The sequence below is a fragment of the Phyllobates terribilis genome, unplaced genomic scaffold (genome assembly GCF_046119375.1).
Source record: "Phyllobates terribilis strain yellow unplaced genomic scaffold, ASM4611937v1 Scaffold_5__5_contigs__length_657084704, whole genome shotgun sequence".
Taxonomy (NCBI): domain Eukaryota; kingdom Metazoa; phylum Chordata; class Amphibia; order Anura; family Dendrobatidae; genus Phyllobates; species Phyllobates terribilis.
Genome location: NW_027362765.1, coordinates 425561908 through 425575607, shown reverse-complemented (window position 1 = coordinate 425575607; position 13700 = coordinate 425561908). Strand labels below are relative to the sequence as shown.

At 43.7% G+C, this 13700-nt stretch overlaps 1 protein-coding gene across 5 annotated transcripts in view; it reads left to right on the top strand.

Moving 5' to 3' along the window:
* Positions 1 to 13700, top strand: part of CPEB3 (cytoplasmic polyadenylation element binding protein 3) — a 97073-nt gene that overhangs the window by 74832 nt on the left and 8541 nt on the right. For all 5 annotated transcript variants that reach the window (XM_073685232.1, XM_073685235.1, XM_073685233.1 and 2 more), the window contains 3 exons: positions 5178 to 5296; positions 9234 to 9348; positions 13170 to 13351. In XM_073685232.1, coding sequence (XP_073541333.1) covers positions 5178 to 5296; positions 9234 to 9348; positions 13170 to 13351 — 416 coding nt within the window. The remainder of the gene's footprint in view (positions 1 to 5177; positions 5297 to 9233; positions 9349 to 13169; positions 13352 to 13700) is intronic.

Genomic DNA, 13700 nt, shown 5'->3' with positions numbered 1-13700 from the left:
TGCTACAAATTATGGATTGGTATCCATTTAGGTGTGCCTACATTATAATTCATCCCATAAAGCAGGGACTGACACTGACAGCAAAAGGAACTCGCATGTCACTAGCGCACTAGACAGGTGTCACCCATTAGATCACAATAAACATACAATTCCTGCCTAAGACTTTGGCATCCCTACTGTGATAATTAATGAATAGCTTTTTAAATTGTGTGGCTCCTCCCACAAGTTGTGCCAAGCCTTGCCCCTTTTCCAATAAGCACCACCCACAAGTCCTTTTAATATGGAAAACTTATAATAAAACTTCTCTAGATGTTTAGCGGGACTTACAAGATTACTGCTCTTTAGCACAGAATTGTCCCCACTTCTTCCCTATGCCCCTGCCCACAATAGCAACATGGCATCCCTACCCACTCCTCAGTCAAAACCCCCTATGATGGGCCACTAGGTCTCTCCTTCCTGCTCTGTTCCCCTGTCAATTCCTATACAACTGCCTCTCATATATACTTCACCCCTCTTCTCTCTTTCTTACCATGCACTCCTCCTTTGTTCCATCCCTTTTTCCTGCAAGGCCAGTGATCAGCTCCGTGTAGGGGAGGCTGACTGCGCAATTGCCAGAATCGTTAGAAGCAGCTAGAGGAGGGTCTGGCAGAGACTGGGGGTGTGGTGTATGTTGACATTACATCCAGTCTCTGCCAGACAGGAAAACTCTAGACGGGGTGTGACCATCTCCTCCAGAATCAGGAGAGAGCTGGTCACATGCCGAAGTGTGGAATCTAGGCAACGGTGCAGAGTGCTGGCAGTGAGTATATTACAGACTGTCAGCATTCTGCAGCCTAGATGCACACATTTAATATGTAAAAAGCCTGGACAACCCCTTTTTTGACATTTTTTTTTTTTTTTTTTTATCCTGCTCTTGGATACAATCGACTGATTAATCATTGCTGTTTCTCTACTTTTCTGGAGTAATTTCCTCCTTTTTTTAGTGCTCTTATTTTCTGTACGTTTTATGCCACTTTTTAAGTTTGGCACACTTTTGTAACTTTTGGTGCTAAAATGTTGGAAAAACTAGGTAAAGAAAAAGATAAATATATACATTTTATATATATATATATTTTTTTTATTATCTTGTGCCAAATTTATGAACCTCGTGCACCATTTTGAAGAATTTGACGCAAAAAAACTCCAGTGAGCACCACAAGACAAAACGAGTGTCTGTGATGAATCAAACCGAATGTTCCTTTCTCTGTGTTCTTGAAATATGATTGTCATTTTCACGTCCCTTCTGTTTGATTGTTGCACAACGAGAAGAATTCGGTCCTAAATGAGTTCATAAATAGCATTTTAATGTCACTTGTTTGACTCATTAAGCCCGCAAGCCTTTAGACGGTAAATGAGCGCGCACCTCATCAACTGTGACACTTGGCATTCTGATATCTTTGTGTTCAAGGTGACTCCTGATATCGCCAGCTCCACCGTGTGTTATCTTGATTTTCTTTTTTTTATTAGTTTAGTGCTTCTTTTTTGTTTTGTTTGTTTTGTTATATGCCCTCTCCAACTAAGAGGAAAATCAAACTATTTCTATAGAAACTACTCATTTTGCACTTAAAGGGGTTTTCCAATTTTGGAAACTCCTGTTCCATGGCTGCTTTTTGAGTAAAGCACAATTTTTTTTATCGGTGAGCTAAGCAGCTCTGAGTGGCTTGTGGAGTCAACTTTTGGCAAAGCCACCGAGCTCAGTTATTGGCTGCAGCGTTGTCGACATGGAGTCAGCACGGCAGACAATAACAGGCCCAAGGAGCTCTGGTAGAAACTCAGTGGTGGACCTGGGGAGGAGGAGTAAAACACAATTTTGGTTTAAAAAAAGGAACTGCATTGGAGGAGAAGGATTTTTCAAAACTGGAAACCTCTACAATACTGCTGCAGAATTCATTGCGAAAATGACACAGGTAAGCCACACATTTCACTCTTTGCTTTACGTTGATATCCGCAGAATAAATTGACATGATTCAGATTTTAAATCAATCAATATCACTGGTCCGTTTCGCTGAGTGTTGTTGAGATTTCTAAAGATCTTATCTACTATAAAGCGCTGAGAATTTTTGCTCATTGGAATGATATTTGTAGGTCCTGCTTCAAAAAATCACTAATCCATTAAGGGCTTATTCAGACGTCAGTTTTTCTCATACAAGTGCCAACCGTGTTTTTCACAGATTGCACTCGTACCTATGATATGGGGTAAGTTACATCTCCGTTTTGTTTTTTTTTCTTTCATCTGACCAAGTGGTCTGCACAAAAGCATGGATACTTGTCTGATCAAAATTGCCAAGTCAGTGGATCCATGAAAAAAATCGGACAGTAACTCGGCTATAATCCTTGTGCTCTGTTTTTCATGAACAGTTTAATAGGAGATATACAGCACACTGTGAACTCCAATATTGCTGTAAAAGTTAAAAATGTAAAGTTCTTAGTTAACAGTTTTTGATCAAAGAGCACAAAAGCCATCCAACCACGTCAAGGTGACCTTTTAATATGGATGGTTCCGGAACACTATATGTCCTACCTCTCCATGTGCCTGACCAGCCTCATGTGAATGGGGAGTGAAAAGGAAACAAGGCGTAGCTCGCAGTTAAAACCTTATGTGGGAAAGATGGTTGCATAAGGGTGCTGGGCCCTGGAGGTGGCCAACCCCCCCTATATGTACTACACACAAAAAAGAAAAATGAGTGTCTCATCGTCTATGTATATGTTAGTATATTGGTCACCTAGAGTATTTGTGCACCTGTGCATTAATTTAATACTAAAGGTGTACGAGTCCTATTTTTTTATTTTCCTTAGTCCTGGAAGGTCCGAGCTGCGGCCTCCATGGATTGGACGTGTTCTTCCAGCACATCCTACAGATGATAGATCAGATTGAGATCTGGGGAATTTTGAGTCCAAGTCATCACCTTGTCATGGTCCTCAAACCATTCGTGAACAATTTTTGCAGTGTGACGAGGACATTATGAAGAGGGAATTCTGCTGACATAAAGGGGGTGCTTGGGCTGTATAATAATGTTTAGGTAGGTGGTACGTGTCAAAGTAACATCCACGTGAATGCTAGATCCCAGTTTCTCCTAGTAGTACACTGCCCAGAGCACTCGACTTCCTCTGAGGCTTTGCCCTCTTCTCGTAGTCCATCCTGGACCATCTCTTCTTCAGTTAAGTGACACACATACGCTCGTCCGACCTCATGATGTAAGAGAAAACATGATTCACCAGGCTCCATGGTCCAGTTCTGATGCTCATATGACCCATTGTAGATGCTTTGGGTGATGGACAATGGTCACCATGAGCGTTCTGACCAGGTCACAGTTGCACAGCCTCATTCACAATGTAATCTGTGATGCACTGTGTGTTCTGACACCTTTCTTTCGTAGCCAAAGTCATGAGGCCATTTGCTACCACACAAGAGTGGGTTGCAGCTGCCAAAAGTGTGGGGTCCTAGTCTTATGTACTGTATGTGTACTAGCAGTGGTGCAGAAACAGCCAGGCATTGCAATTTAAAGAGAAAAGTTTCCTATAATTGCTTTTATGGGAAAACTGCACAATTTTTCCCTTTCTCTTCTGGCACAGTCCAGCCCATGGGAATTCACCAGGACACGTAATAAGGGCTATCTTAGAGGCCCTCTGTGCCTGTCCCTACATCCCTTAGGATTAGACCATATGGTGCTGCTAGGTGTATGGTAGTCCTTGCCCGTATGTATCTTAATCGTGCGTCCATGGGCCACCACATGTGAGTGAAGATTTGGCCAGCCGCTCCATCTGGTTTCTCTTACAGGTGTGAAATAAGTACATGGTAAATACAGAATTCCTTAGTGCTGCATATAAATGCCTCCTGGATTAAGACCTCCAGTCAGATCCTATGAAATGTTACCATGTTTATATTAAATATGCAAAGTTGTAGATTTATTCTCTGGCGATTTATAATGAATACTATTTGAGATGCATAATTTGAAAACAAGTGAGTGAAATTTTTAGAAGGAATTAATATATACCATTGGGGCATTTTTCCTATTCCACATTCTTAGGGCTCATGAAGATGACCGTATGTTATGCTATAAGGGCATGCACATGGATTGCACATGTCTTATTTTTCCCTTGGACAGATCCAATCCGGGAAAAAAAATCTGCATGTCCAAGTTTGATCTGCTGTTTGGGTCGCACTCGACCATACAAGTCAATGAGTTTACGGAAAACATCAGACTGCACTCAGTAGTCTGAATTCTGCATACTGACAGACTGGAGAAGATAGACCTTTTTTTCTCCATCTTCCCAGTCGAGAGAATCCGATCACACTATGCTCACACTCAAGAGTTTGATCAGTGTCATTTGCATAATCGGCCCAATTCTCTCGGATGAGAGAATATACGGCTGTCTGACCCTAACCTTAATCTGAAGAGCCTGTTATCCATCTAAAAGGGCACAATGGTCATTAATTTTATTAACAAAACATAAAGAGAACCTGTCACATTTTGGTGTCTAACATGGCAGATCAGAATGGGCTCAGGAGATTAATAATGTGGATTTGTGGGAAAATATTTAAAATATCTTGTAAGTTATTTAATTAGTCAAATCTCTGCTCCTTTTGGGCTTTAAGGGTCCAGTAGGCGGTCCAAAATCTCACTCCTAAAGGACTGACCATCATTGAGTAGGTCCGCCCACTGGACTCCTAATCCCAGAATCTGCAGGAATTTACATTTATAAAATTCAAGTTATTCTGAATCCTCTCCCATAGAACTAAAATATAAATTTGCGCAATTTCTTCTGGAGAATTTTCAGCCGTGGGATTGCGCAGCATTTTCAAGGTGACAGATTCCCTTTAAAAATTCATGAGCTCTTTAAGTTGTCAGGCTTTCTTTTACAAAGTCTATTTCTTTTGCAAAATACTGCCACAGTTCTGTATTCCATGGAGGAAAAACTAAGAAATCAAAGGAGTCTTTATATTAAATGTTTGATGCTTTAATGCAATATATATAGCGTGAAAAAGTAGGTATTTCCTGCGCAAGGTTTAAAAGATTTGTTCCTCAGAGGGCAGCAGTGGCGATGCTTATGTACTGGAAAATTGGATTGTTCTATTAATAGTGCCGTGTGGTTATGACGACCGGGCCTGACGTTGGCTGTTTTTTCTCTTTTTAAAGGTTATGCCTTCCTGCTCTTTCAAGAGGAAAGTTCTGTGCAAGCTCTGATAGATGCCTGCTTGGAGGAAGACGGCAAGTTGTACCTGTGTGTGTCCAGCCCCACCATCAAGGACAAGCCCGTAAGCAACATCACCACGTTCATTAAGAGGACACCTCTATTCCAACCCCATAAAAAGTTCTGAAACTGTTTGGGGGGGGGGAAACATGCTTAGATGGAAGAATCTTAATCATAAATTTTAGATGGGGCATTGAACCCTTGCGAACAGGTCCTCATACTACCTGATCACACTTGATGATATAATGGTTAAATGGCCATACCGCTGAAAAGGGCAAAGAGCAGAGTCCATGTTTGGAGGGTATGGGTGGTAATAACTTTTGATAGATTAGTCTATATTCAAATTGTGTTATTAGTTTGTCCTTGACGCCAGTAGAGTACCCCAGCATAGAAGTCAGTCATGACCAGAGGTCTCCGTTCACCTGGCATAGGTCAGTGTGTTCTCTTGTGCGCCATTGGGTTGGTCAACGTTGGTCGTTGGATGGGCTTTCAGTAGAGTTAAGCAAAAAGTTCACTTGGCTCTGAGGGCTAGCTGGCACATTGGTAGTCTGTGGTGCTAGATAAGAGCCCTGTAACCCTCCTATTACTAGAGGCAACTCTCGCGCCTCTTTTGATTAGTAGACCATCATTAGGTTTGCGGCTCAACACATGCATGCATGTCTTCATGGCAGCCAACTTTTCAAAAGAGATGCCGCGGGTAGTAGAAGGATCTTGGGGTTTTTGTCCGGTGGCCATTGACTGCTGAAATGGCTGGTAGACTAGAGTTATGGGAATTTTTTTGGTCATTGGTTGGGTTTTTAGTAGAGTTAAGCACAAAGGTTCACTTAGCTCTGAGGGCTAGCCGGCACATTGGTAGTCTGTGGTCCTAAACAAGAGCCCTGCGACCCTCCTATTACCAGAGGCAACTCTCGCGCCTCTTTTGATTAGTAGACCATCATTGGGTTTGCGGCTCAATGCATGCATGCATGTCTTCATGGCGGCCTACTTTTCAGAAGAGATGCCGCAGGTAGTGGAAGGTTCTTGGGGATCTAGTCCGGTGGCTGTGGACTGCTGAAATGGCCGGTAGACCAGAGTTCTGGGAATCTTTTGGTCGATGTAGTATACAGTGGCACACGTTATATGTCAGGACACATGGGAAAATTGTTTTTTCAGTTGGAACTGGACAGGTCTGTTCACATGCCAGTCCTTCAGAGGCCATTTTTCAGACGCTAACAAGTGCCAGGAGAACCTGTAATCTATAATATAACCGGGGATGCGTGTCTCTGTCTGAAGCCTCGATAGACTGTGCATGTGCAACGCGCAGTCTGGCTCCAGACAGCACGCATCCAGCCGTTAGAGGTAAGAGGAGTGTATAGCGCCGGAGATCACGGTATGCCTAGGCACTGCACGCATACCGCGATCTCCGGCGCCATACTTACATACTTACCTGACCGGGAGAAGCATTGCTGCGGCGCCTCTCTTCGCCGGAGACCGGGGCAAGAGTGAGGCGTCGGATCTGCGCATGCGCATAGCGCTATCCGGCGCCATTTTACTGAAATGCCTCCTGCAGAACAGGACACAGCAGCGCTGGAGCACAGAAGAAAGGTGAGTATAAGTGTTTATTTTTTTGCATGTGTGTACAGTGTGAAAGGGATGAGGGGGGCCACACATACCAGGATTGGGGGGTGAGGGGGGCCACACATACCAGGATTGGGGGGTGAGGGGGGCCACACATACCAGGATTGGGGGGGTGAGGGGGGCCACACATACCAGGATTGGGGGGGTGTGAGGGGGGCCACACACCAGGATTGGGGGGTGTGAGGGGGGCCACACATACCAGGATTGGGGGGTGAGGGGGGCCACACATACCAGGATTGGGGGGTGAGGGGAGCCACGCATACCAGGATTGGGGGGTGAGGGGATCATGCATACCAGGATTGGGGGGTGAGGGGAGCCACGCATACCAGGATTGGGGGGTGAGGGGATCATGCATACCAGGATGAGGTGTACCACACATACCAGGATTGGGGGGTGAGGGGATCATGCATACCAGGATGAGGTGTACCACACATACCAGGATTGGGGGGTGAGGGGACCATGCATACCAGGATGAGGTGTACCACACATACCAGGATTGAGGGGTGAGGGGACCACGCATACCAGGATTGGGGGGTGAGGGGAGCCATGCATACCAGGATTGGGGATGACGGGTGCCATGCATACCGGGATGAGGGATGCCATGCATACTAGGATGAGGGATGAGGATTCCATATATACCAGGATTGGGGATGAGGGGTGCCATGCATACCAGGATTGGGGATGAGGGGTACCATGTATACCAGGATTGGGGATGAGGGGTACCATGTATACCAGGATTGGGGATGAGGGTTACCATGTATACCAGGATTGGGGATGAGGGGCCCATGCATACCAGGATGGGGGTGAGGGAGCCATGCATACCAGGATTGGGGATGAGGGGTGCCATGCATATCATGATTGGGGATGAGGGGTGCCATGCATACTAGGATGAGGGATTGGTTACCATGCTTACCAGGATTCGGATGAGGGGCCATGCTTACCAGGATAGGGATGAGGAGTGCCATGCATACCAGGATTCGGATGGGGGTGAGGGTTGCCATGCATACCAGGATGAGGGATACCATACATACCAGGATAGGGATGAGGAGTACCACACATACGAAGATTAGGGGTGAAGGGTGCCATGCCTTCCAGGATTGGGGATGAGGGGTTCCATGCCTTCCAGGATTGGGGGTGAGGGGTGCCATGCATACAAGGATTGGGGTGAGGGGTGCCATGCATACCAGGATTGGGGGTGAGGGTTGCCATGCATACCAGGATGAGGGATACCATACATACCAGGATAGGGATGAGGAGTACCACACATACGAAGATTAGGGGTGAAGGGTGCCATGCCTTCCAGGATTGGGGATGAGGGGTTCCATGCCTTCCAGGATTGTGGGTGAGGTGTCATGCATACCAGGATTGTGCGTGAGGGGTGCCATGCATACCAGGATGGGGATAAGGGGTGCCATGCATACCGGGACAGGATGGGGGCAACACAAATACCAGGAGGGGGGCAGCACATACCAGCATGGGAGACCATATACCAATAAAAATGCTCGCCACCCGGGCGTAGAACGGGTTCAATAGCTAGTACTTGTATATTAGTAAGTGACACTAAATTCCATACCCAACACATTTGAGAAGATGAACATGAAATGGCCAACCCCCTTTAAGATGTAAGCATTCAAATTCATCTCTTTTATGGGGATATAGGGCTTTACTGACAACAAATTAAGACCCAATCAGACAAGGTCCATGCAGTCATTCATGCAACACTGAAGATGGATTGGTCAAGGATACATCGTGTCTATGAATGACCGGACATAGCTAGAATTGTATTGGCTTTGATCCCATATATCTAGACATATGTATAGCCGCTTGCTTTTCTCTTAGTCAATACAGAAGGTCAAGGATGGTGATCTGTGACGGGCATAAAGGAAAGACATCATAATTTATTGTTTAAACCAGGGTTTTGTATAAAAAAATTTTTTTAAGATTTTTGGCAAATTTTTTTTTTCATACTACTATGAAATCCATGTGTTCAATAGCAGCAATAGACTCAGACCCCATCTTTTGTATAGAATCATCTAATGAGCATGTGCAGAGGTCATTGTGAAAGGAGGGGGCAGGGTCAGCTGTGACATCGTCTATTGTGATTGGTGGGTCCTGTGCTATCAGTTGGGTAAAGAGGTGTTATCTGTCATAGTCTGGCCTCTGCTGATAAGGAGCCTGCTGAAAACTCTTTCTGGAAGTATGCGTTTAAAAAAGCCCCCAGGGTGAAAATTGAAAGATTATTAATTTTAGTTTTTATTATTTAATAAAGATCGTGATATGAAATGAAAAATGTTTTTAAAAATACATGTAACACTTTAGTTATTTTCTGATGATGGCTCTAATGAGTCTTTAATTACAGCTTGTGACACACTTGTTCCATGCAGGTCCAGATTAGACCCTGGAATCTGAGTGACAGCGACTTTGTCATGGATGGCTCTCAACCTTTAGATCCAAGAAAAACCATATTTGTTGGCGGTGTTCCACGACCTTTGCGAGCTGGTAAGAAGATCCTTCTATCTCACCACACACTCTTGTGTCCTGTTATTTCTGTGTTGCCCGTTTACTGAGCAGGTAGCCTTACGTCCTTGAGGTGGTGACTGCTGAACTTACAAGGACCTATAAAGAACCTCGTCAATCTCTGATCATTGATCGCAGTAGTTGCAGGACCATTGCTGGTCTGATCTCCAGATCCCCCAACAGCTTTACATTAGACATCCTGAAATATCTTCAGACTATTCATTGTTTGCCTTAATATCCCGAGGAAAGTCCTAGACGGATCCAACAGACAGAACAGTGTTGAAGGCATTCTCTGGGGCACTGGCATAAAAGATATGGATGTCTATGGGACAAATTTTGGACATATTTTATGGGAAATTAGAATTGGTTCCTATCTTGTTCCTCCCTCTGTCACTATTGGGGTACATCGAAACTCAGCTGTTTTTTTCTGCTTTACTTGCACACATTCATGGCAAATTGCTGTTTATTATAATATATAATATATATATATATATATATATATATATATATATATATATATATATATATATATATATATATATATATATATATATATATATATATATATATATATATAATAAATATATATAATATAATGTTATGATTTTGTTGTAATCAGGCCTATAAATTGCTACCTGAATCTTTCCTTATAGCTCTGCTTGTATAGGACAGAGGCCACATGTTGCAGGTAGCATTGATCTATTAGGGGACACTAATCCTGGCTATAGGTGAGAGGGAGGACAAATGCTTTCCTATTTGTCAGTCTTCTAGACTACTAGTGACATTAATGTATTTATCCTATGATTAACAAAAAATAGGTAATGCTACAGCTATGCCTGATGTATAATAATGAAATACAGGTAGTCTTATTGCCCATTTAGACGAGTGTAGTTGTACTGTCTGCTCATTTCATCAAGCCGCTTGCTGTAGTTTAGATAATAATCATAATTTTCTGTCCTGCAGATCTAGCAGTTCTCGGAATGCGGAGCTGTGTATAACCCCGCCCACACCACTGATTGGTAGCTTTCACAGTATACACAGAAAGCAACCAATCAGTGGTGTGGGCGGGTTATTCAGAGCTCATGAATATGGAGGACTACATGGCGGCAGGTTTACTAGTCCTCTAGTGATAATCACCGGTTGATAAAATCACTGTTTTATCAAAACTACAGCAAGCTGCCCAGTAAGTGACACATTGCTGGAATCAGGGTCTCTGTCTGTACAGTATGCGGCTCTCAGATTAGGTGCAAAAACCTGGTGACTGATTCCCTTTAAAAATCATTGCCATTAGCAAGACCTCGTTTGGTGTTATAATGGTATCCTATAGGCACAGAGCCATTATTATATTATGCGTTCACAATCGTTCTATCTTCCTTTGTAGATGGGGCAGTTAACGACTTGTATCTAGACAGTCGGGGGTCCTTTAGCGGTCTTTATCGGGCCAATGTATACCCAGCATTAGTCATTAAGGACACCACTTGGCGGTGAATATTTACTGTGGATACACCATCTTTTCTTCTAAAAGTGCACTGTGCCGATCCTCTGTTATTCCTACAGGAAGTGGATGAATAAATTGACAAAAGGGTGTTACCATTCTCCTTGTTAAAGGGGTGTGTCCACTCATGGGTGGACTCTGATACTGTCCAATCAGTGATGCCAGATGAACTGGCAAACCCCCCCCCCAACGACTGGCACTCACCTGCCAATATATTTATACACTTCTAGGAGGAACAACTGAGGAGCGCTGCTCTGCGTTTTTATAAGATTCTCCTGAATTGTTATTTCATGGGAAATACTAGTATTTCTTTTGGAGTGGTAACAGCCGTGCTGCTGTTACAAGGGGCGCTCCACTTCTTACATTTTGATATTGGTATAATCTTTTATTTTACTGCTCCGGCCGCTTCTCCACCTATCCGGCCAAACACAACCTTTTCCCGCTCCCCTGTGAAGCGCAGAATATACATTATTGGGCATTATAGGCCTCTGGGGAGTAATACCGCCATGTGTTTTTTCCGCAGTTAAATCTAAAAATCAACAAAATTGCATTTTCGCTATAAACCCACTTTCATATCCTGCCTCATTTAACTTTGGCAGGCAGCGAAGATTGTTTTCTGTCGTTATTGCTGTAGCAATAAAAATCCTGAATTCGGTAATAACAGGTGGCAAACGTAACATGCAATAAAGTTAAAAATAAAAAAAAATGCAGATTTTTAAAATTTTCTCAATCCTTGTGATTTTACGGCTCCACCCTGCAGTTCTTGGGTGGCAGTACTTGCCCATATCCACTAGAGGTCACTAAAGTTTGTCCTCCATTGCGCGCCCTGCATCATACACGATCATTAGGATCTGCTGTGCGAATCTTCTAAATCAGGGATGTGAAACGCAAATACACAGAGGGCCAAAATTAAAAGCTTGGAGAAAGTCCCTTACCAACCTTGATATTTATTAAAAAATGTCTACAATTGAGGAAGTTTTTTCTTATCAAATATAACTATGAACTTTTTCATAGGGAAACAAACTTAAAGGGCTTGTCCCATGAACAAAGTACATTTTAATTAATAGATCTTTTAATAAAATATTTGAGTAATATAATAGGCCATATGCTTTTTACTGCTCTTACATAACCTAATTTACATATGTAATAAAGGATAAAAAAAACCTTGAAAAATTCAGATAAGTATGATGCAGAAAAAAGTGCCCCCAAACACCTTATGATGCCCCCACACTAGCCTACTGTACACAGCCCCCCACCTCGACCCCCCCCCCCCCTGCAAAGTATGGTGACCGCATCACTGTATGATTCTGCAACTGCAATCACTACATAGTCCGCCACACAGTATAATGGGCCCACATAGTCCTCCACACAGTATAATGGGCCCCACATAGTCCTCCATACAGTATAATGGGCCCACATAGTCCTCCACACAGTATAATGGGCCCCACATAGTCCTCCTTACAGTATAATGGGCCCCACATAGTCCTCCACACAGTATAATGGGACCCACATAGTCCTCCACACAGTATAATGGGCCCTACATAGTCCGCCACACAGTATAATGGGCCCACATAGTCCTCCACACAGTATAATGGGCCCCACATAGTCCTCCTTACAGTATAATGGGCCCCACATAGTCCTCCACACAGTATAATGGGACCCACATAGTCCTCCACACAGTATAATGGGACCCACATAGTCCTCCACACAGTATAATGGGACCCACATAGTCCTCCACACAGTATAATGGGCCCCACATAGTCCTCCACACAGTATAATGGGCACCACATAGTCCTCCACACAGTATAATGGGCCCCACATAGTCCTCCACACAGTATAATGGGCCCCACATAGTCCTCCACACAGTATAATGGTCCCCACATAGTCCTCCATACAGTATAATGGGCCCCACACAGTCCTCCATACAGAGTAATGGGCCCCACATAGTCCTCCATACAGAGTAATGGGCCCCACATAGTCCTCCATACAGAGTAATGGGCCCCACATAGTCCTCCATGCAGAGTAATGGGCCCCACATAGTCCTCCATGCAGAGTAATGGGCCCCACATAGTCCTCCATGCAGAGTAATGGGCCCCACATAAAAAAATAAAATAACTACTCGCCCCTGCCCATTCCCCCGCTGCTCCGGTCTCCTCACGCTGTGCAGAAACGTCAGGGGGAGGTGATGCGAGAGGGAGCGCTAAATATACTCCCCCTGCGGGCTAGAGTCTGACATATGTGCTCTAAATGATGGTCTATGTAAAATAGCCTGTAATGTCTTCCTGTAATTTTTGTTTTCCTTTCTTAGTGGAGTTGGCTATGATCATGGACCGCCTGTACGGTGGCGTGTGCTATGCTGGTATCGATACTGACCCTGAATTGAAATACCCAAAAGGTGCCGGGCGGGTGGCGTTTTCAAATCAACAAAGCTACATCGCCGCGATCAGCGCTCGCTTCGTTCAGCTGCAACACAATGATATCGACAAACGGGTAAGAAGGAGTCGTTACTATGGGCTGGCGATGTATCTACGGTATTATACTCGTATTTCATGGCCTATTGACTCCCTTAATACAAGTACAGGATTATATTTACAGTTTTATGCTTTAATATCGAAGGTATTGTATTCATATACAGTAATGGTTGATATGACCGTATATGAGTGACTGTATATAGGAGTATAAAACTGTAGATGAGCGACTGTATATATGAATATATTACAGTAGGTATGAGTATAATATAGATCTATATATCTATAGATAGATATGACATTATACCTATAGTAATATTTTCATATGTACGGTAATATATTTATACATGGTCATTATATGCAGATTTACT